The 20,906-nt window shown below is 37.6% G+C and overlaps 1 protein-coding gene across 14 annotated transcripts in view; it reads left to right on the forward strand.

The window, feature by feature from the left end:
* The first annotated feature begins 450 nt into the window (after nucleotides 1-450).
* The window catches only part of LOC134212738 (homeotic protein caudal), a 58,040-nt gene continuing 37,584 nt past the window's right edge, over nucleotides 451-20,906 (forward strand). Inside the window, exons 1-2 of one of the 14 annotated variants that reach the window (XM_062690846.1) lie at nucleotides 451-805; nucleotides 18,093-18,848. In XM_062690846.1, the coding sequence (XP_062546830.1) occupies nucleotides 18,344-18,848 (505 nt within the window). In that variant the 5' untranslated portion in view covers nucleotides 451-805; nucleotides 18,093-18,343. Of the gene's footprint in view, nucleotides 806-830; nucleotides 846-17,959; nucleotides 18,849-20,906 lie in introns of those variants that run through there. The other 13 variants (XM_062690842.1, XM_062690841.1, XM_062690843.1 and 10 more) reach the window with 13 other exon arrangements.

Here is a 20,906-nt window from a genome sequence, read left to right on the forward strand (position 1 = left end):
GAGAATTCCATTTGTGCTTCGTGAATTCCTGTGAAAATTTGATCTATTTCTTCATAACTTTTTTTAAAAAGATTGCATTGGCAATAATTTCAGGATTTTTTCAGAAAAAAATCTTTCAGTAATTGCTTAAAAAATTCCTTCCGAAACTCTAGGAAGAAATTCTTAGAATACCTTCGAATACATTTTCTTTGGATTTACTTCAGAATTTCATCCAGGAATCACTGGTTTATCAACATTCGGACAGTAGGATACGGCATCCCTAATGAATATTCTCTCCAGCAAGGGAATCATTTGAGCGTGATTGGACAGTTACACTCTTCTTTTCGTAATCATACGCAGTATCATATTCGTTTACTTGTATTCAATTTCATGCTAACGTGGCTTTGGTAGAGATTGATCGAACTCATCAGATCAGTCCTTTCTTCAGTCCGTGCGGAGTCCTCCGTAATGAATGCAGTTTTGTTGTTTGTTCTCCGGTTGTGTGTGTTTAAGATCGCGATTGTCCAAATAATAGTAGCCAGTCGATCAAATGTTTAGTGTTACGCTGTATCAAGTGTACCAATTGACGCCACCGAGTTTGAGTTTCGGACAAGGCCAGTAAAGCAAGATGGGTCGAGTTGTCTTTTAAAAGGTGTAATTTAGTTCGATCGACGTGGGTGCCTAAGAAGCTCGTGGAGACGCATTTATCCCAATTTTATTGTGCAATGTGTAAAACTGTTTTCTGCTACCTATGTGTGACGATCGGGTATCGTGTGTATAAAGTGTAGTTGAAAAATAAAGAAGAGTAAGGAAAACACTTGGAAGAGTGATGAACGTTGCAACCTTTTTGGGTTACCATACTGCATGTAACCACATATTTGTCCCATTTGTGCAGGGGTTTACTATTCATACGGGACAGATATCAGTAAACTGCCCGTAATCGCATATCTGTCCTATATGAATAGCAATACCGAGCAAATATGCGTTACTTGCAATACACGTCCCTCAGTTTACTGATACAAAATTAGTGGCAGGTGCTGTTTACGTTGTTCCTCGGCTTTAACATTTAAGGTTCCCGTAGCGATGATGAAATCTTGTGTACTTGTGGTTAATCGATGATAAATCCTTTATAGTCGTGCTTTTATGACTGTTCAGAAATCACTGCTCCATACGTTTAGAATTAAGAAGGACCTTGGTGAATAATATATTTCTAGAGAAGTGGAGTTACAGCAGCAGTACATAATGCACTTCATAGACATAGACTAAGACACTGCACTTCACACTAGGAAAGGAATCCGCGTTTGTGCAGAAATATTCAGCATGGTACATAGTTCAGAAGAATTTTCTCTGGAAAATTGGGATTATTTGTCTTTAGCAGTCGGAGATTTTCTTTAGGGAATTCAGAACAATTTATCTCACAATTTCAGTTAAATTTTCTCTTGTAAATTCAGTTTAATTTCCCCTTTGGAATTCAGTACACAGTATTAGGACACGAGAATTTTCATGGAGATTTGATTCTGAAGATTTTCTTTTAAAAAATAAGTTTGATGTCTTTTGGAAACTTAATAGAATTTCTCTTCGAAACTCACAAGAATTTTCTTTGAAAATTCATACGGCAATCCTACTAAAATTCAGAAAAATTCGTTAGTTTATGAAAATTTCCCTTGAAAGTTGAGATGGATTTTCCTTGTAAATTCAAAGGTACTTATTTTAATTTAATTTCCATTGGAAACTAAGAATAACTAAAAAATACAGAGATGAGCCAGCATAGGGCTGAAAATCTCTTTAATAAAGACAAAAAAAATACATTTTTTCCATTTTGAAGAATGACCCTTAAAAATTTAGAAGAATTACCTTTGGAAATTCTGTAGATTTTATTTTGTAAGGTCAGCAATTTTCCTTAGAAACACATAAAAGCCAAAAAAAAGTTGGAATTTTAAAGAATTTTCGTTAAATTTTTTACATAATTTCCTTGGAAAATTAGGAAGAACTTCTGTTCAAAGGATTTTTTCGAGGGATTTAGAAAAAATCATACAAACTCCAATGAGAATTTCGCGGAAATTCCGTAGATTTTTTCAAAGAAAAATTGGTTTTCTTGGAAAATGCAAAGATTTTCCTGAAGGAAAATCAGAAGACCGTTTCTGGGATATTCAGTAAAATTATGAAAAAAAAGTATAAAAATTTCTTGGCGAAAATCGCAACATTGTTTCCGGGAAAGTTCATCAGAATATTTATAAAATTTTCCCAGCAAAATTCAGAACATTTTCCCGAAAAAAAACGCCACACCGATTCAAAGTCACCAGCCACTGATTGTTGATATTGCTATTGGTGTAAACCGTCTATTTTTTGTTAAGGTGGTTATACAACAAAGCCACAAATCGGCCACCTTGGAAACCACGTGCTTTTTCCAGTCGATGTTCAAGAGCACGGATTGAGAGAACTATAACACACAGTGGTGATACAATCGTATAATCATTTGCTTACTTATGCTATACAATCGACTTCAGGTTCAGCACTGTATGAAAAGTATTATGTCGTATTTTACCTATTGAAGATGGGAGTGGAAAAACTTGTGGTGAATTTAAAATTCACCGCGGGACTGACTGTATAATTTTGTATAATTATAATTGTATAATTTTGAAATGCTTCAGTTCTTTACTGGTACCGAAAACATCTTAGCTGCCGATCAATATTGCTAAAAACGTCGCTACTCTACATCCTTTGTGCTTGCCATGATGTTCATACGTGATTAGCTCTAGTTTTCATTGAGTGGAAGTTTTTGAGTATAGCTTCTGCTTATGTTCTTTTTTCACCAGCACTATAATTATAATTTTCAAAAGCACTAATTTGTATAATGAACGGTTTGAACTAGGTCAATTTAATCCAAATCAGCTAAAAAAACATGAGACAGAATCGAATGAGCGTTGTGGAGCAAATCGCTTAACTTCAAATGTAGAGCCGTTGAAAAATATTTACAGAGCCGTAGCTTGGACTCCCAGCGCCCTTGGCGAAACCTTTACTGGGCGCCCCTCACTCTTGCAGATGTTCAAAACAAAGAGCGTGTTAAGAGCAGGGAGATTGAAAATTAACTTTTTTTGCGGGGAGGATCTAATGAATTTTTGCATGGGTTCCAATAGGTAGAAAGTAAGAATTATTAAAAGACCAGAACAATTCTAGAAATCCCCTGAAGTTTAACGATTTTCTGAAAGATTCAATAATCCAATGCAAAAAAAAACTAGATCCAGTAGTGCGTGGATTCACGTCAAAAAAATTGGATTTAATTAGGTCAATAAAATGCTCTCAATTGTGACAGTCGGTGGTTTGATTGCTGTCGAACCTAGTTACATCAAAAGGTGAATTGGATGACCTTCGGATGACGAAAAATTTAACTCCAGAGTGGCTTGGTCGGTGGTTTGCAAAAACTACTGATCTTTTAATGAACTTCAATTTTGGAGTGAATTGGTTGATTGTAAGAATAGCGATCGGTCCAAGTCGTATCAAGAACAAAACAATTCCGGAATGTATTGATTAATGGCCAGAATAACCTACGGGCCTATTCGGATCAAGATATATGCATTTTTGGAGTGGGTCTGACAGTAGTTTGGTGGCACTGGTTGTTTTGGTTGAACCAATAAATTTCAACTTTGACGAAAGTCAGTTGCCCTCGTTAATGAAATCCCTCCCTGGATCAAATGCATGTGAGCAGTTTGTCTGCATAAAATGAGCTAATATATCTCAAACTCACACAAATTTCTTATCAGTACTTCCGAATATCTATTATTAGATAAAGGTTTGAATTTCAGTCGCGAACAAAAACTATATGTATTTGATTTACGCTTTTTTAATCTATTCTGTTTTTCACCTTTGGCTTATTTAAGTCCTTATCTAGCTCCTGCTCCTTTCCATTTGCATTTCCTGTTCCTTCCTTTTCCTTTCATTTCCTTTTCTATCTTGAAACGTTATGACCCCAGGAATTCTTGCTGTCCCAGAAAGAGACTAGCCTAGACTCCAAGCTGCTGGTCTGACCAACGGCAGCTTCCGGGGTGGGCGCAACTAGCCTCTTTTCCCTCAGGTCCCAGGGCGTGCGAGCGTGGGGAGATTTCGAATAGTGAGTAATCTAAATAGAATTTATTCTTCACACTTTACCTTTATAGTTTATTCAGCGGTGTGGGCGGCGATGAGATACAGTGGCAATGGCTTGGTCGGTTAGCGGTGGCACTTTCACAGATGGCGTTAGGCACTGGCGCATCGTGTACCCGGATGGTCGTCGAATGACCCGGCGGTTATTGGTCAGATGGTCCTCGATTGACCCAGCGGCATCCGCGAGCCGTCTTATGGCCGAGGTAAATTCCAGAATTTTCATCCGTTGACAGAGGCCAATAACACGGCATTAGTTGGCCCGATGCGTGAGAAAAACTGGGACGAACAATAGCTGTCGTTGTCAGGACGCCGCATGACAAAATGGCGTTCGTGGCATGCTACCGCCCGTAGATTCGGGCGAGAAAGTACCTTCAGGAATACGTAGAAGTCCCGGCACCTCCGGGCAGGATGTTAGCAGGCTCGGTGATTCTCACTTGGCAGGTCTTGCCAAGCTCGGACCTTGTATACTACGCACCGCTCGCTGGAAGTTGTCCGACCAGATAGCTTTGGTCCACGGAAGTCGTCTCGCAGAACTGGGGCCAATAGTTGTCAACCCCGGAGACGAATAACCAAACGTCGGCCAGCCAAATGGTAATTCAAGGCAGTATTCGCTCCGGAGGTGCACTTAGGCAAGCGGATATTCTTTGGCAACCGCATTCATTTGCCACCCACTTTGCCAAAATTCACCGCTTTGATTCATCGCCCTTCCGTTTTAAAAAGACGGTTAGACACTAACTTGAAAAACTCAGCATTTCAACACCACACACAAAGTGTTACCATTCGATAATAACCTTTATCAGTTATTGAAGGAACAGGGCCTTCTGGAAATACTTCAAACGATTGATTATGGATGTAGTCCCCAAGAGAATCGTGATAAGAGGTTAAATATGTATTACTTTGAACCAGTGAATTTGTGAATAATTTGTCATGATTCCCCTCTAAAGCCTGGCGCGCTTGGCGGGGCCAACCCTGAGTGAACACATCTGTATCCGAGTTTATATAATTCGAAAACAGATTTGTTTTCGCGCAATATTTAGACATCTTCTTTCCCCTTTTTTATTTAATAATAACATTCCTGAAATTAATATCCATTTCAGTTAGTTTTTAGCTTTTGATAAACCTTTGTAAACCCATGAATTTTGCTCAACTTGTTATGGGCGTTTGCCATCAGGAGGAAGTGGTGATTTATTGCCTGAACTTTTTCCAGGAAGATATTTCAAGCGGAATTTACAAAACCATAGAAGACATACCTTTTAAGAAATTTATGAAGTTTTATCAGTGTTTTCCCTGCTAAACGATATCTTTGATAATGTTCTATCTGTGGAAAAAGCACTGTGGAAACCTTACTGGGGAGGTTTAGGCACATCAAAAAAACGTATAAGAAGTTTAGAAAACTTCATGAGAAATAGCAAAGAATTGTCTTTTTTATTCGTTTTGCACTCAAAACCGGTTTTTTTTCCAGAAGAATGTCTAGAAGAAGCTTATCCAGAAGAAAATGTATAAAGATCAAAAGAAACGCCGAAAAACAAAACTTACAGGGTTTTGATTTTTTTAAATCCTGAAATGTCAATTACAATAGCAAACTCTTTTTAGAGCTTTTTTGGAAGAGTGTTACTCATTATAATGAAGTAATAGTAGGGGAAGGTGCAGCAACTGGACCCCCCCCCATTTTTTACCGCGAACCAAAATAGTTTTGTTCTATTGTATTTTTAAGAAATGATCCTCTGGACAAATGATTGTTATGTGGTGAGTTATATTTTGGATTGGCAACTGTATTGATTCTGCAGGACGGTTTGTTTGTTTTGACCCTCGTAAATATTTTTTTAGTAGCCACACAAAATTTGAACAACTTCTCCTAACAATGACCAAATGCTATAATTTTTTACAGCACAAAGCCATGAATATGCTTAATGATACTGGTCAAAATGTCAAACGATCAAATGAACAATATTTGGAAGCCAAGTTGTTCCGTCAATATGGGGGCACTTCCCCCTTGGGTGGCTATTCTTGTGTAGATTTGACAGATGGTATACAAGACACGTCATTCAAAGCAAGTCAATTTTTCGATTTTTGGCCACCACTTTCCCCATAATGGGACATACTTAGCCTGAGGGATAAATCTTCTATATAGGGTATCTGTTCCATTATTAATAACATGCTCCTATATCAATAACATTCGCAAAACAGGCATTTTAGGATGAATTTGTGTCGTGTTTTGCTGTTTTCCGGCACGCGCGGCATTGCTGAAAAAAACAAAAATGAGAAATAAAACAATTTGCGCGCCGATTCTCTGTTTTCGAATGCTATTGATTTGGGTATCTGGTATGAATTCAAGGAGCAGTTCCCCTATGTATAAAACAAATTTGGCATTTGTACAACCACACATCATTCAAGAATAGACAGCCAAATTATTGCTAATTTATTTACGAGGAAAAATGTTATGATGATATTGGAATGCTTTGAAAATCAAAACTCAATCTTTTCGATGAAATGGTTTTCGTACAATTTGCATAGAATTTTAAAAATTTGATCACCTATATATATAAAAAAACAAACAATGTACGAACAAACATAATTTGTACGACCGAGGATCACCACTGTATTATTGTTGCCGATATCGCTCACCCCCCAATCGAGGTCGGCATTAGGATTGTTCTACCGCTGTAGTTTCAAACATTTTTTCAAGAAGTCAGTTTGGTTTTCAACGTGCCGGCTATGATCTCCTAAAACGTGCCTTTCTATCAAATGATTATCGATTCCTGGACTCCGATTGTGATCTGGATGGTATGATAGGCATATTCAATTATGAAATCTGGGATCGCTATAATAAAGTTTTTTTTTAATTACAGTCAAACCTCCATGAGTCGATATTGAAGGGACCATCGACTCATGGAAATATCGAGATATGGAATAGGAAATCCCTGGGAAGCTGTTTGAAGGGACCATCACAGTAACCCAGAAAATATTTTTCAACATAGAAAAATTTGCTTCCATGAGTCGATATCGAGTCATAGAACATCGACTCATGGAGGTTTGACTGTAATATGAATTCTCTCAAGCGACCTCCGCTGAAACCTCCTTGGACCAACAGAAATCTCGCTTAACTTTTCAAAAGGACCTAAGTAACATTTTTTTCATGAATTAATTTGAGTAGTGCAATCAAAAGCTTTTATGTTGGTCTGTTGATTGCGCTACTCAAATTAATTCATGAAAAAAATGTTACTTAGGACCTTTTGAAAAGTTAAGCGAGAAATCTCTGCAAACTAAAAAGTTTTGGGCAGCCCGCTCTTCGGAAATACCGACACAATCACACTTCATACTTCAAGTGGTATTGGCTAGCAACAGATATCTATAATCGACTGCGTCTGAAAAGTGCGCCCTATTTGCTCAGCACTTCTAAAAGGCCTTCGCGAATGCAGCACCTCTCCCACCTCAGATAGACGTTTTACCATTTAGAGTTTGGAATTTCTGAAGGTCACGTACTACAGGCATTACCGAAGCTCTGGAGTAATGGAGCGGATAGCTGAAAAATGCTTTGCTGCTTTGCTTGTGCCGTTGATTATGTTATGCATACGTTCGATACAAAAGTCGCCTTTTCTCACCGCGTGGAAAACGTCATTCTTATCTTCAATCTATAAAAAAGAAAACAGATGTGACATTGCGAGCTAAAAGGGTATAACATAATTAGGCGCCCGCTCGAAAGTTTTCGAAATTATCATGAACAATGCTCTCTTCGAAAAATGCAAAAATATATCTTCACAGCTCAAAGTGGATTCATTCCAAAACGGTCAGTGACTACTAACCAAGTCGAATATTCGTCCATATGTACTCGTTCCATGGATACTGGCAAACAAATTGATGTGGTATTTTAAGCCGGCTTTTGATCGCGTGAAATGCAACATTCTCCTTCTCAAGCTCGGAAAACTTGGAGTGTCGCCAGTTTGGATCACACATATCCGACAGGTCCGTGAAAGTAAGAATTGGGTCGAAATATTCAAATCCTTGTCGCATTGCCTCAGAAGTACCGCAGGGAAGTAAAGCTTGATCCACTTAGTATTTGGCCGCACGAAATTAGATATTTCTTTGCCAAAAAAGTACATAGAAAGGTGGTTCAGGTTTTATTATACAGGGAATTTAGTAAACTTTGAAGGAAAAAATATCGAAAAATTATCCATTGGCATTTCGGATGAATTCTCGGACTCTTATCTCAATACCACTCGTGATTTTTTGCTCAATAGAACGGCCAACTTATTCTGTTATTTTTTCACACCACTTCTCTATATAAGATGGTTTTCTGATTGTTTTGCACCATTTCTCAAGTTTCGCTATGATAATTGCCTAATATTTTTTGTTGGAACGAAAATTTGGGCATTTTGGTGGATTGATAGTTTTTTCAATAACGTCAATATCATTCGGTTCATACCATTCCATTACATTCCGTCTGTAATGGCAGCTTGTTAAGTCAGGCAAATATACATCGGACAGTCGTGTGACTCAAAGGTTGGCAAAAATCGCTTCTGAAGGCTCTCCTCCTTGTAGATTTGCCCATTTATGGTCACTCCAGTGATTAAAACTTTAGTTTTCTTTCCACAACTGCAGATGCTTTGACATACCATCAATCTGTGAGCAATCTTGTCTGCATAGACATATTGGAATCTTCCTGGAGCATTACCCTTCCGTTTGGCAAGGTAAAACTTGTGTCCCGGGAATTGGAAGTCAATTTTAAAATTAATTTCATCGCCCATCAAAATACATCAATTTCGTCGGAACTTGCTCGACCAGCATTCTTGCGCGATGTTTAGCAACCAGGATCTGTTTCAGGGTCCTGTTGGGACACTTACTGACATCATACGACTTGAAACCTTCGCGCTGACAGATTATTTGAGCTGTGTTGTTCGGCGCAGTGAACCTTTTCGCTGAATCACGCAAGGAAATCCCAAAATGGTTCCGAACTGCTCTGCAGACTTTCACTTGTAGTTGCTGGTCATATGTTCCACTTCAACGTTTGTTTTGTTCTACGCGATCCAGCAATAGTGTTTCCCGATAACGTTTGACAGTTTTTACAGTCAATTTCGGTAATTTTAGATACTTTGAAATCTTTCCTCCTGATTATGTTGGATTTCCAACGTGAGTGTGCAAAATTTGTTCCCATCTCTCGCGTTCCATTTTCGATAACTTTTGAACGTGAGCATCAATACTGATTAAACTTCCGCAACGATGTTATGTATTTTACTTCTCGGTACGGCCACCAGAGGTGCCGCAGTAATTGGAAAGAAACGGCCCAATACTAAATGGATCGAGCTTTAATCTATAGGACCACTGTTTTTTTAAAGTTATTTATTAATGATGCAGTGTATTGCCTCTTGGTAAGCAAGTGTTTTATGAACCGGTGCCAGCGAAGGTGGTACATGTCACATTAAATAAATTTTACAGGAAACGCATTTTCCCAACAACTTTGAATAACAAATTCAAATTTGCAATTTTCTGTAACTCAACTGTACCAACATGCCATGACTGATGTGCCTAAAGGCTGTAGTGAAAAATATGCGAAGTTTCTTCAAATTTCAAATTTATTGGAGTAAAATGCACATGTACCACTATTAATGAGAACAAAATGCAACAAAAACCGAAAATCGTTGCCAGTAAAAGTGGTACATGTACATTTATGAAATCATTCAAAACGACAGTAAGCTATCTTTGAATTCAAAATAGGGTTAAAATCTGTTGCGAAAAGATTCATGTTACCGAATTTTCTTTTCAATAAGCTGATTTTAGTGGGTTTAGTACATGTACCACTTTTTCTGGCAATGAAATGGCCATGGGGATATGATGATGATGATGATACTACCATCTATTGTAGCAAGACACCTGTCGATAGCACTGGCCATATCTGACAAACGATTTGATCATGATTATACTGTTGTTGGCATTTCATCAAACTCCTGTATGAAGGGCTAAAAATGGGTGGGGTGGTTCCATAAGCAGAGACACTTATGCGAATCCACGGGATGAATACAGAATCTCCTTCCAGAAGAAAGTTCGTACAAACAATATTATAATCTAGCCCTCGTTTCCCAGATTGACCCAACAGATGAGGAGAAGAGCCCGCCTTTTATCCACGAGATGTTAACAATAGGAAGAAGGCGATTCCACTCTTCCTATTCAAATCGCTTCAAACGGGTGCCCTGATGTTTTTTTTATGGTATACTAGCTTTATGTACCCGGCCTTGCTCGGAATTGCCAGTTTGATTCGCAGTTTTTTTTTCACAATCGGAAAATGAATAAACCAATTGGTCAACAGGATAATTGCGTTTTCTTATCGATACTTCATCATTTGATCAGAAGAAGGCAGATTTCATTTGAAAACATTGACTGGTTTTGAAGAAGGGAGCAAACCCATAATCGCCATATTCCGGGCAAACGTTTATTTCTAAAGAAGGAAAAACATCCACCGATGCCTTATTCCGGGCAAACGTCTATTTTAAAGAAGGGATCACATTCACCATCCAGAAGGAAACACATTAATCATTGCTTGTCACTGGGCAACCATAATTTCGATAAATGGTTAAATTGATCGATAACTAAACAATACAATAATGGGTTCAGAAGTTAGGCTGGAGCATACACACAAACATACAAACATTGAGTTTTATATATCTCGGTACTTATTCAAAAGGACGTATGTGATTTTGTAAACAAAGATGCATACGTCGATTTGTCAAATATGATGGCACTCCTACGCAAACCAACACAACGAACATGTAGCCGAAACCTCCCCTACCTGTATGTGGCGATGGTTTGCGTGGGAGTGCTATCAGATTGCAGAAATCAACGTTTAAATTTTTGTTTACAAAATCACATACGTCACATACGTTGAATAAGTATCCGAGATATATAGATAGCTAATAGCTATATGTATTCGGCTTTGCTAGGGACTGAAAAGTAAATTATTCAATTAAAATGTCCAATGCTGTAGCACAAAACCCACAGAGGTAGATCTACCGCTCATAGAATTGTTCCTTTGTATCAATCTATTTTTATATATTTGTTTGGCCCTTCTACCTTTTCAATAAACATCTTCCAAAAATAGAGAATAAGTGTACCAAATCTGGTTGTAATTTATCCTGGGAGTTACACTGAATTGCTCATTTTTTAAAGACAACCCCTTCCCCATAACTTCCCTTTTTCCCCAATGACCTCCCACCTCCTTTGTTATCTTCTCCTTGGGATAGAAAATGTGTACACCAATTTTGGTTGAAATCGGTCCTGGGAGTTAGGTGTTACACTGAATTGCTCTTTTTCTAAATACAACCCTTCCCCTTACCTCCCTTTTTCCCAATGATCATACCACCTTTGTTATTTTCTCCTTAGGATAGAGAATGTGTACCAAATTTGGATGAAATCGGTCCAGGGTTCAAAAGATACACTGAATTGCTTGTTTTCTGAACAATACCTCCCCCAGCCCCTCCCTCTTTCCCAAATTACACTTCCATATGATCGACTACTCTTAGTGAATATGTGTACAAAATTTGGTTGATATGGGTACTGGGGTTGGGAGTTACACTGAATTGCTCGTTTTATAAAGACAACCCCTCCCCATACCCTCCCTTTTTTACAATGACCGCCCACCCGCTTTGTTATCTTTTGTTTAGGGTAGAGAATGTTTGTATCAAATTTGGTTGAAATCGGTGCAGGGGTTCAGAATTTACTCTGAATTACCCGTTTTCTGAACCATACCCCTCCCTCCAGACCCCTCCCCCCTTTCAAAGATTACACTCTCATATGGTTGTCTCCTTATATTGAATATGTGTACAAAATTTGATTGAAATCGGTCCTAGGAGATGCAAGTTACACATAATTGTTCGTTTTCTAAACAAAACCCCTCCCCCCTTTCTAAATGACCCTCCCACCCCCTTTGTCAACTTCCCCTTAGGATAGAGAACGTGTGTACCAAATTTGGTTGAATTCGGCCAAGTGGTTCAGAAGTAGTTAGCGAACATACATACATAGATTGATTTTTATATATAGAAGATATTCATATAGTTTCAATATAATTTGAAAAATATATATAATGGAATTCTCTCACCAAGTTTCAATTCCATGTCCTGGATGGGAAAGGATCTTCCTACAACGCTAGCTGGTTTTAGATTTATGCCTTCAGAGCTAGAAAACCAATAGCTCTTCAAGAAATGCTCTGGGAATAGAAATAACCATTGGGATATATACCAGAAATTAAAATGTGCATATATCCAAATTTAGTTGAGAGGATTGCTGAGAATTACAGGCTACATTAGACTCTTTGCGAGCTGGAACTCCGATGCAACGTTCGATTTTATTCGACTATTCCTTGCCCGATAAAATATTTCAGCAGAAAAATGAAGTCAAGGAACTTGGTGTAATAGTGGACCGGCACTTGACTTTTAGGTCTCATTATGAAAATACGACTTCAAGCTGGTATTTACCTTCAAGATTTCTGAAGATTTTCGAGGTCCTCACTGCATCAAATCACTCTACTAAAAGCTTAAATTTACAGCAATTCCAAAGCATGGAGGGGTACCATTTGAGGAAAAGGTCGAGAGTCCTTGTTACAGATGATATATTAATATTGATTATCAATTAATATAATTTCTTAATTGTTGAATGTTGACTCAATATAGAACCTTCTATATGAAATATCAGTATTTTTTTAAATCGTTGTTGAAATAAACAACTTGAACCTCATTTTCAATGCATGACGAGTTTAATGCATTCTTTTAATACTCTTCAAAAGACATTACTATCATTTTGTAGATTCGATTTCATCAAGATTATCGCCAATAAGTAAAGAGCATGATGGTTTTAGTGAAACTGTTTGATAGTTTTGAGTTAGATAGTTCAATGTCGCATGCATTCAATAATTTCATCAAGGGTAAACTTTAAGCATTTCAGAGTTAAAAAGTACACATTTTTCTAAAACACATTTCATGTATCGCAGATTTTATGCTGGTTATGTATTAACAATGTATACATGTGTAAGCTTATATAAAAAATGGAAATAAAATGTCCGATATTCTCAAAACAAATAAGTTAGGGAATGAAAAAAGCATAATAGACAACAATTGATTGTTGGCAGAATAAAGATCATTAAAAACGAATTAAACTTCAATCCGCGACTAATATCCATCAAGAATAATTAAAACAGACAAACAGCCACGTCGGGATGTGCTTTTACGACTGATTAGATTCAAACACACCACCATCATCATCGCCATCATAACCACCGTGGGCTGGTCCGCAACTCCGCTTCATATGGTAACTGCCTCCGACCTGACGGGGCAAGTTTTATGCGGGTTGGTTACACATTCATTAGCGGCCACCAAAAGCAAAAGGCTGCTCCCTATACAATGCCGTCGTCACTTGGTTTCGCCCCATCCGTATCGTTATAGGACCGACCGGGCTGTTGATGCCAGAACCAAAAAAAGCAGAACACGCCTCGGCCGCCGCGTGGTACATCGCGACAGGCTGACTCGCAAAGTGTAGCAAGTCTGGTTCTTTTTATGGGCATTAATCAAACATCATTAACGCGGAATGTATCTGGTCTCGTTTGGGTGTATTATGTACGACAGTGCGTTAGAGTACGTGCTGAACAAAAGCCGTTTTTCGAAGTCCTGCCATACAGAACCCGAACTAACGAATGGAGTGATGTCTTGCTCTGAATCATGCACAGTGGTCTAAACTTATCAATTTAAAGATGAATGATTTCTTATGATATTTTTTTCAGCTAGCAATTGCAAGGTCCAATTTTTAAATCTTAATATTAAACAAAAATAAAAAAATATATGAGAAGATTTTGAAAAGTGCAACTTTAATAAAGCTCACTTATAAGGTGATACCATCTTTGAGAGTATTGTCCCTTTATCTTCGTCGTCATGCATTTTTGTATGGATCGCAAAAGTTTCTTTGAGCTCTATGAATAATGAGATGAGTGTATTACTCTGCGTAAGTTTGGCAGAAAAAAGGTCATCACAAATGTTGCCCTCCACGCGCTTTCAAATCCACTTCTATGAAACATTCTTCATGTCTGCCGTATCCCAACAGAACTATCAAATCTATACTTTCGCCTCTAATTATGTCATGAACACGTACGTCTAAGTTTGGAAGATGATATCATAAGCTTTTCCATGTCATTGCTTCCTAAAGCTTCATCAAAATTGTGACATTATAAAAATTGGGATTCATAGAAGAAGAAGAAGAAGAAGAAGAAGATGGCTTGAAAAGCCGTCAGTTACAAATTAGAAATCTCGAAATCGAAAAGTTTGAACTTACTACTCACTAAGTTACTACTCACTGAGAGAGAAAATATTATTTGAATATGTTTATTTAGAATGATATTGGGAAATAATAAAACTGTTTTTTTTTTAATATTACCTCTGATGCCAATTTCGCTTCCTTACGAAGACATTCGCTATTTTAATGTTCATCCTAAATTATTAGCTAATTCAGTTGTCATTTGCATGAGCACGTTGTTTCAAATTAGTACGTAAATTATAATTATAATTGTATACTATGAATGGGCAACGCTTCCTATTAGGCTCTACACCCAACCAGAGATTGCAACATTTTATTGAAATCTTGCATAACTTCGCGTACAGTTTGCCATAGTTTGCGACAAATGCACAGATTGTAAACGGCAGGTTCTTGCATTAGGTCTCCGGTCACGAGAAAATAAGAACTGATTATGTGTTAGTGTCTACATTGAATCTAATTCTACACTGAAGGAGTGAAATGCTGTACACTTCGACAACCTCGCAACCATTCAAAGAAAAAACCGGTCAAAGACGGGAACTAAACCCGGACCCTCCACACTTAGCACATCTAGATTGACGCGCTAACCATCTGGACCAGATGAGGAACGACGCGACCAAAGGCAATCACGTTTCACCACGTTTCATGCTATGCGGATGAGACAAGTGGAAGGGTAACAGGGATAGCAATGAGTGATACGAGTGGAATAAGCACCATGCATATTTGTGTCCTTTTCCGTTATCAAGCTAAATGGAATCGGGAAGAATATGTGGGTTAAAGTTATATTGCTGTACACGATTCATATACTTGTTCTAGAAGGAGCCAACGAGATTCGTTTGGATGTATTGATCGAAACCAAATAAACCGACTTAATGCAATGAGCTGTATTAACAAGTACTGCTAAACGATTTCAAACTCATAAAAAAAAGTTTTGAAAAAATATTGAATCGTGGAAAATTAAATTTAACACGTAGGAAAATTAAAATATCAATTCTGAGTATTTTTTTCTGACTAAAATAAAAACTTTCCTTAATTATTAGAAATATTTCATGAAAAAAAATAGGAAATGGTCAATAAATAAATCTAAACCCTGTACCCTGACCAGCAATAAATAAATAAAAAGCTTTCCTAAGAAATGCAAAAATTCCGCAACCAATTGAGAATTTTCACAAAACAAAAAATTCATTAGCACTTAAAAGCAAAAATTGCAATTAAAAAAGAGGAATTTTGTATGAAGAAAACAAAAATTTTCATTGAAAAAAATATAAAATTTCCTAATTTAATTAATATTAGCAATAAACAATTATAATTTTTTTCACAGAAAAATATGTTTATTTCCACAAAAAAATTAAACTTTTCACAAAAAATAGAGAAGAACAATAAAATGTAAAAATTTCCATAAAGAATATATAAAAGCAACAAAACTGAGCATTTTTTTTCATAGATAGACCTCTTCTTTAAAAGCGTTTATATTTTATGGAAAATTTAATCAATATGATTGCTTTTTTTCTATTTTTTAAGTTTTCTTATGTTTTTATTGCATTTTATGATCCACATTGTGGATTTTTTCAATTCTTTATAGAAGAAAATTTTGAGAAAATTTTGTAATTGTTTTTTGCTAATATTGATTTATTTATGGAAATTTTATAATTTTCAATGAAAAATTTTGATTTCTTTATGGAAAATTTTTAATTTATAATTGCATTTTTTGCTAATTTATTTTTGTTTTGTGCAAAGTTCTCAATTGTTGATACAAACTTTGGCATTATATGGGGAAATTTTGTATTTATTTATTGCTTATACCCAGATTTCTTTGCTGACAGATTCCTAATTTTTTATGGAAAATTTCTAATTTTTTGTGGAAATTTTATTTTGCTGCCTTTTCTTTTCTTCACAACTTTCCGTACAAATCGAAATTACTTTATTGGCTGTTTTCGGAGATAATTATACTACTCAAAGCAAAAGGATTAGATGAAAGTAATGAAGATACAGATTAGATTGACACCGCAAGCGAGCGGCAAGTGTGAAATGAATATAAACTGAAGATTAGCAGACGGACAAATGAGAGAATAAGCATTGTTAAAATCGCTGTTATTCTGCCTAACGTCCACCCATGAACGGCTTGGATAGTGGCGTGGTGATCACTGTACCAAGACAGGCCTGCTTGCGGTGTCAATCGAATCTGTATCTTTATTATTCTTATCTACGTTTTTTTTCACTTTGAGTAGTAAAATTATCACCGAAAAAAGCCAATAAAGTAGTTTCGTTTCACGCAATGATCAAATACGATCCTAATTTTCGTACAAAAGCTAAATCGCTTCGCAACAACCGCTGTCTTGGGAAGTATTCTGTAAAGTCAAAACGTTGATTCGGTTGAAATAGTTCTTGGGCCATCTCACGGAACGGTCTTTCGCATAAGTCTTCATATTCTTCTTCTTATTGGCATTACATCCTCCACTGGGACATTGCCGCCTCCCTGCTCAGTGATCATTCAGCACTTCCAGAGTTATTAACCGTTAGGTTTCTAAGCCAAGTTACCATTTTTGCATTCGTATATCGTGAGGCTGACACGATGATACTTTTATGCCCAGGGGAGTCGAGACAATTTTCAAACCGAAAATTGCTAAGACCGGCACCGGGAATCGAACCCAGCCACCCTCTACATGGTCTTGCTTTGTAGCCGCACATTTTACTTAATTGGAGTCGATTATGGTCTCATTGGGGTCGATTATGTTATATGAATCAAAAACACTTCGCTGACATTAAGGCCTCTCGAAGAGTCCGAGTTAATGCAAACTTAAACCGCCGTAGTTCAAGTTGACTCAATAAATCTTTTCAAGCTGATGAAAGTACCTCACAGACATTTTTAATATTTTTCATAATTTAATAAATTAATACAGATTAGGCTTTTTGTGGACCAGAAGATTTTAAACTCTAGTAGAACAATGTGAACCGATATCCCACAGGATAACCGTTGAAATTGTGAATATTATTAAAACTTCGCTTCATTATTAGTCACAGTGAAGATCCTAATCAGACACAATTTAATTCAATTTAATAATTAAATTCTGCACGATTTGGAATCCAAGCGCAAGCATAATGCTCTGGACCACTTCGACACGTCCCTGATGAAACGTCAGCCTTTTGGCGGCGGATGGCGAAACCGTCGTGAAACGCCACCACCGCCGCAGTGTTTTCCATGGTCGCGTCGCATGTTATCACAAATGGCGTACGTGATGAGCGGACGCGGCTGCCAGCAAGAGACGACCCACGCTCAACGCGGCGGCACTGTCTTGCTTACTCTAGCGACGCAGCAGCTGAACGTACATGCGGAACGGACAAAAAGCGCGCATGCGATTGGCTGCCAGGTAGGGAAATGTCTGCCGGAGCCCGTTCATTGGCCCAACAAAGGCCTGTGGTGACGCCTCCAGTCGAGTGCAAAGTAAACATGGGCAATAATCATACCCGTCAGTCTGAGACCGTGGTTCGTTGGGTGAAGTTGTTCTTCGCTCGTGCTCCGGAGGAATTCGAGTTCTGATTCATAGTGACAATTTAGATCTACCTATGTTGGTGGTGTTTTAGGGCTCAAGGTTCTGAGCGCACTAAACCAGCGCGGCACGGATTAAACAGTGCGAAAGCCTATTTATTGCCCGATTGTTACGTTTAATAATTTGATTGACTATAAAAAGTGTACTTACGGGAAAGAGCGCATGGACCAAAGTGTCGCTGAAAGATTACATGGGATTGATATGTTGTGATTAAAAGTGAACCTGAAAACTAACTGAAAATTATATTGTGTTGAAAAAAAAAACGATTGTTGATTGTGAAGATGGAAAGCGGATTATAGTATGTATCAACAGCAAACGATACAGCGAATCGGATAAACCCGTGTGGTGTCGAATTACCTAGTGATAAAAGTGTAAAAATCTAATTTATTAAAATGGTGTCCTGTTACAACCACTTTGCGATGTACCCGAAGAACCACAGCGGAAATTTGCCGTATTCCGCCTCGACGGGTTGGTACACGGGGAACTATCAGCACCAGCCGTCGCATCCGCAGTTCATCGGCGACGGAGTGTCCTCTCCCCAGCCAATGTACTACCCACACCCGCACGTATTCCACCAGTCCAGTCCGGACTGGAGTGGGCACGAAAATTTTTCCACGCCACCGCAAACGTCCCTACTGCCGCACGGACCAAGCCCCGGCGGCTTGCACCTGGGCCAAACGACACCGGGTCCGAACAACAACAACAATGCCGGCGAACACTGCCCGGATGGTCTGCACAGTATACCGTCGCCGCCGATTACCGTTTCCGGCAGCGATATGTCCAGCCCGGGAGCGCCCAATGGGTCGTCGTCGCCGCAGATTGCGTCCCGGCCGACGCCGGTCAAAAGTCCGTTCGAGTGGATGAAGAAGCAGTCCTACCAGTCACAGCCCAATCCAGGTGAGCTATTTTTCGAACATTAAAGCTGTTTTAATGCATGTGTATCGTTTATTTCTCAGTACAAATACAATAATTTGTGTGAATGAAACGCATGTTTTTAGCTTTTGATGGTTAGTCTTTTTCTCGTGAATACAGCCCTGTGGCAATTTCTTGTGGCTTTATTCAGGTGGATTTTTGTCCCGAAGCTAATTTTCAGCCTGTTCTGTTACCTACAGTTTTTAATCCAATATGGTATTTTGCCACCAAAAATATCAATTAATTTTCCTTTTTTGAATCAATTGCAAATGCTCCTATTCTTTAATGCGTGACAGTACTTATGAATGTTCTTTTCATAAATGTTCCGTACTTTGCAAGATTAAAGCATAGAGTAAGTACATAAGTCAGTGCCTAGCATTGAATGTGTAAGATGTTATGAGCAAAGATGAAATCGTCGTTTTTAAAGTTTACAAAGCATCTTTATACTACAATTCTTTATCAGCCTGAGGCTGGTTTATCTCTAGTGACAAAACATCCTATTTTTTAATTAAATTTCTTATAACTATTTTATCTTAAGTTTATTGGAAAGATTATCTACAATATTTTGATATAAAAATTTGATCAGTATTGGTCTCGCAATTTGATTTAGATTATTGAATCAACAAATAAGAAGGAGCTTTTTTGAATATCCTAAAAAATATTTCTCTTATGTCGTGATCCTTACACTTCTCGCACAATAGAAATATACCATTCTTTTACACGTTAATAGTTGGACGTAAGGGTATGCGATAACACACTTTTTCCTAACGAAACGAAACGAAACGAAATTTAAAATGTCTATGTTGATTCGGATCGAAACGAAACGAAATATAGATTTACTTTCGAGACTTCGAAACGATACGAAATCAAGGTTCATTTAATTCGAAATTTTTCGAAACGAAACGAAATTTAAATTTTTGTTCCGCGAAATTTTTAATAAATTGGTTTTACTATGTACGCAATTCTGATTTCACTTTTTCGAAGTCAAATTACTGTTTTGCGACCAATAGAGTTAAAATAACAGAAGAGGCAGTCGGTGATAAATCATCGCATTCTTGCCGCATATACCTTAGGCGATAAGGCCAGCATTTGTGCCGTTTTCAAAGAAATTCATCGTGGAGCGTGTGCTTCCGAATATGATCAATTTTATATCAGTTTTATTCCAGTAAGTATAAAAATATAGAAATTGTGGGATTTTCCATATACGGATGCAAATTTCGTTTAAAACCTTAGTTCACCTAAGAATAATGTAATTATGCTGAAGCATACTTCATATTGTCTTGTCGGTGTGGTTTTATAGTATTGAGCTAATTCAAAATTAGAAAATGAATGCTTGATTTTTTTTATTTAGTGGGATACTCAATTATGTATCCACATCTGTCATTCACACTTACAATTATAACATTACTAGAAAATATGCTTTGCTGAACAGAAAACACATAATTTAATAAAATGTTGAAAAGCTTTGAAATTTTGTGTGTCTCAGGGGTCACCAGAAGCACTGCGATTTGTGGTGGAATTTGACTACGGGCTCTGGTAACCTCTAGCAAGGTGTTTCTGTATGAATCTGAAAACTGGTTCAACTAAAGCGATATCGTTTCGCTCAGAACGCACTAATCCAAATCTTAGTAATGATAGGTCTCTTAACAGACCTGACAAGACGACCTTTGGGCGAAATGGAAGGTTAGCTCAGGTCCAATAAGCCGTCGATCACACCAATTATCACGAACAGTGTAAGCGCCTTAGAACGTGTAATATTAGAGCGATTCAAATTTTGACTTTTTTGCCCCCCGATGCTTAAACTATTGCATTTGCCATTTTAATAATCTTCCTAAATTTTTAGCAATTTTTGATGTAATTTGACTGTGCACACGTCATTTGAAGTTTGTATAGAAATTACTGTGAAAACTGACCCTTATGTGGAAGACCGTTCCACGAGGACACCCATGAACTATTTAAATATAATCAACACATTGCCTACACAGAATACTTCTCAAGCTGAAAGGCAGTTGTTGTTGCGAAACGATTTCTCGTTTGGAAGCA

The sequence above is a fragment of the Armigeres subalbatus genome, chromosome 2, assembly GCF_024139115.2.
Source record: "Armigeres subalbatus isolate Guangzhou_Male chromosome 2, GZ_Asu_2, whole genome shotgun sequence".
NCBI lineage: Eukaryota > Metazoa > Arthropoda > Insecta > Diptera > Culicidae > Armigeres > Armigeres subalbatus.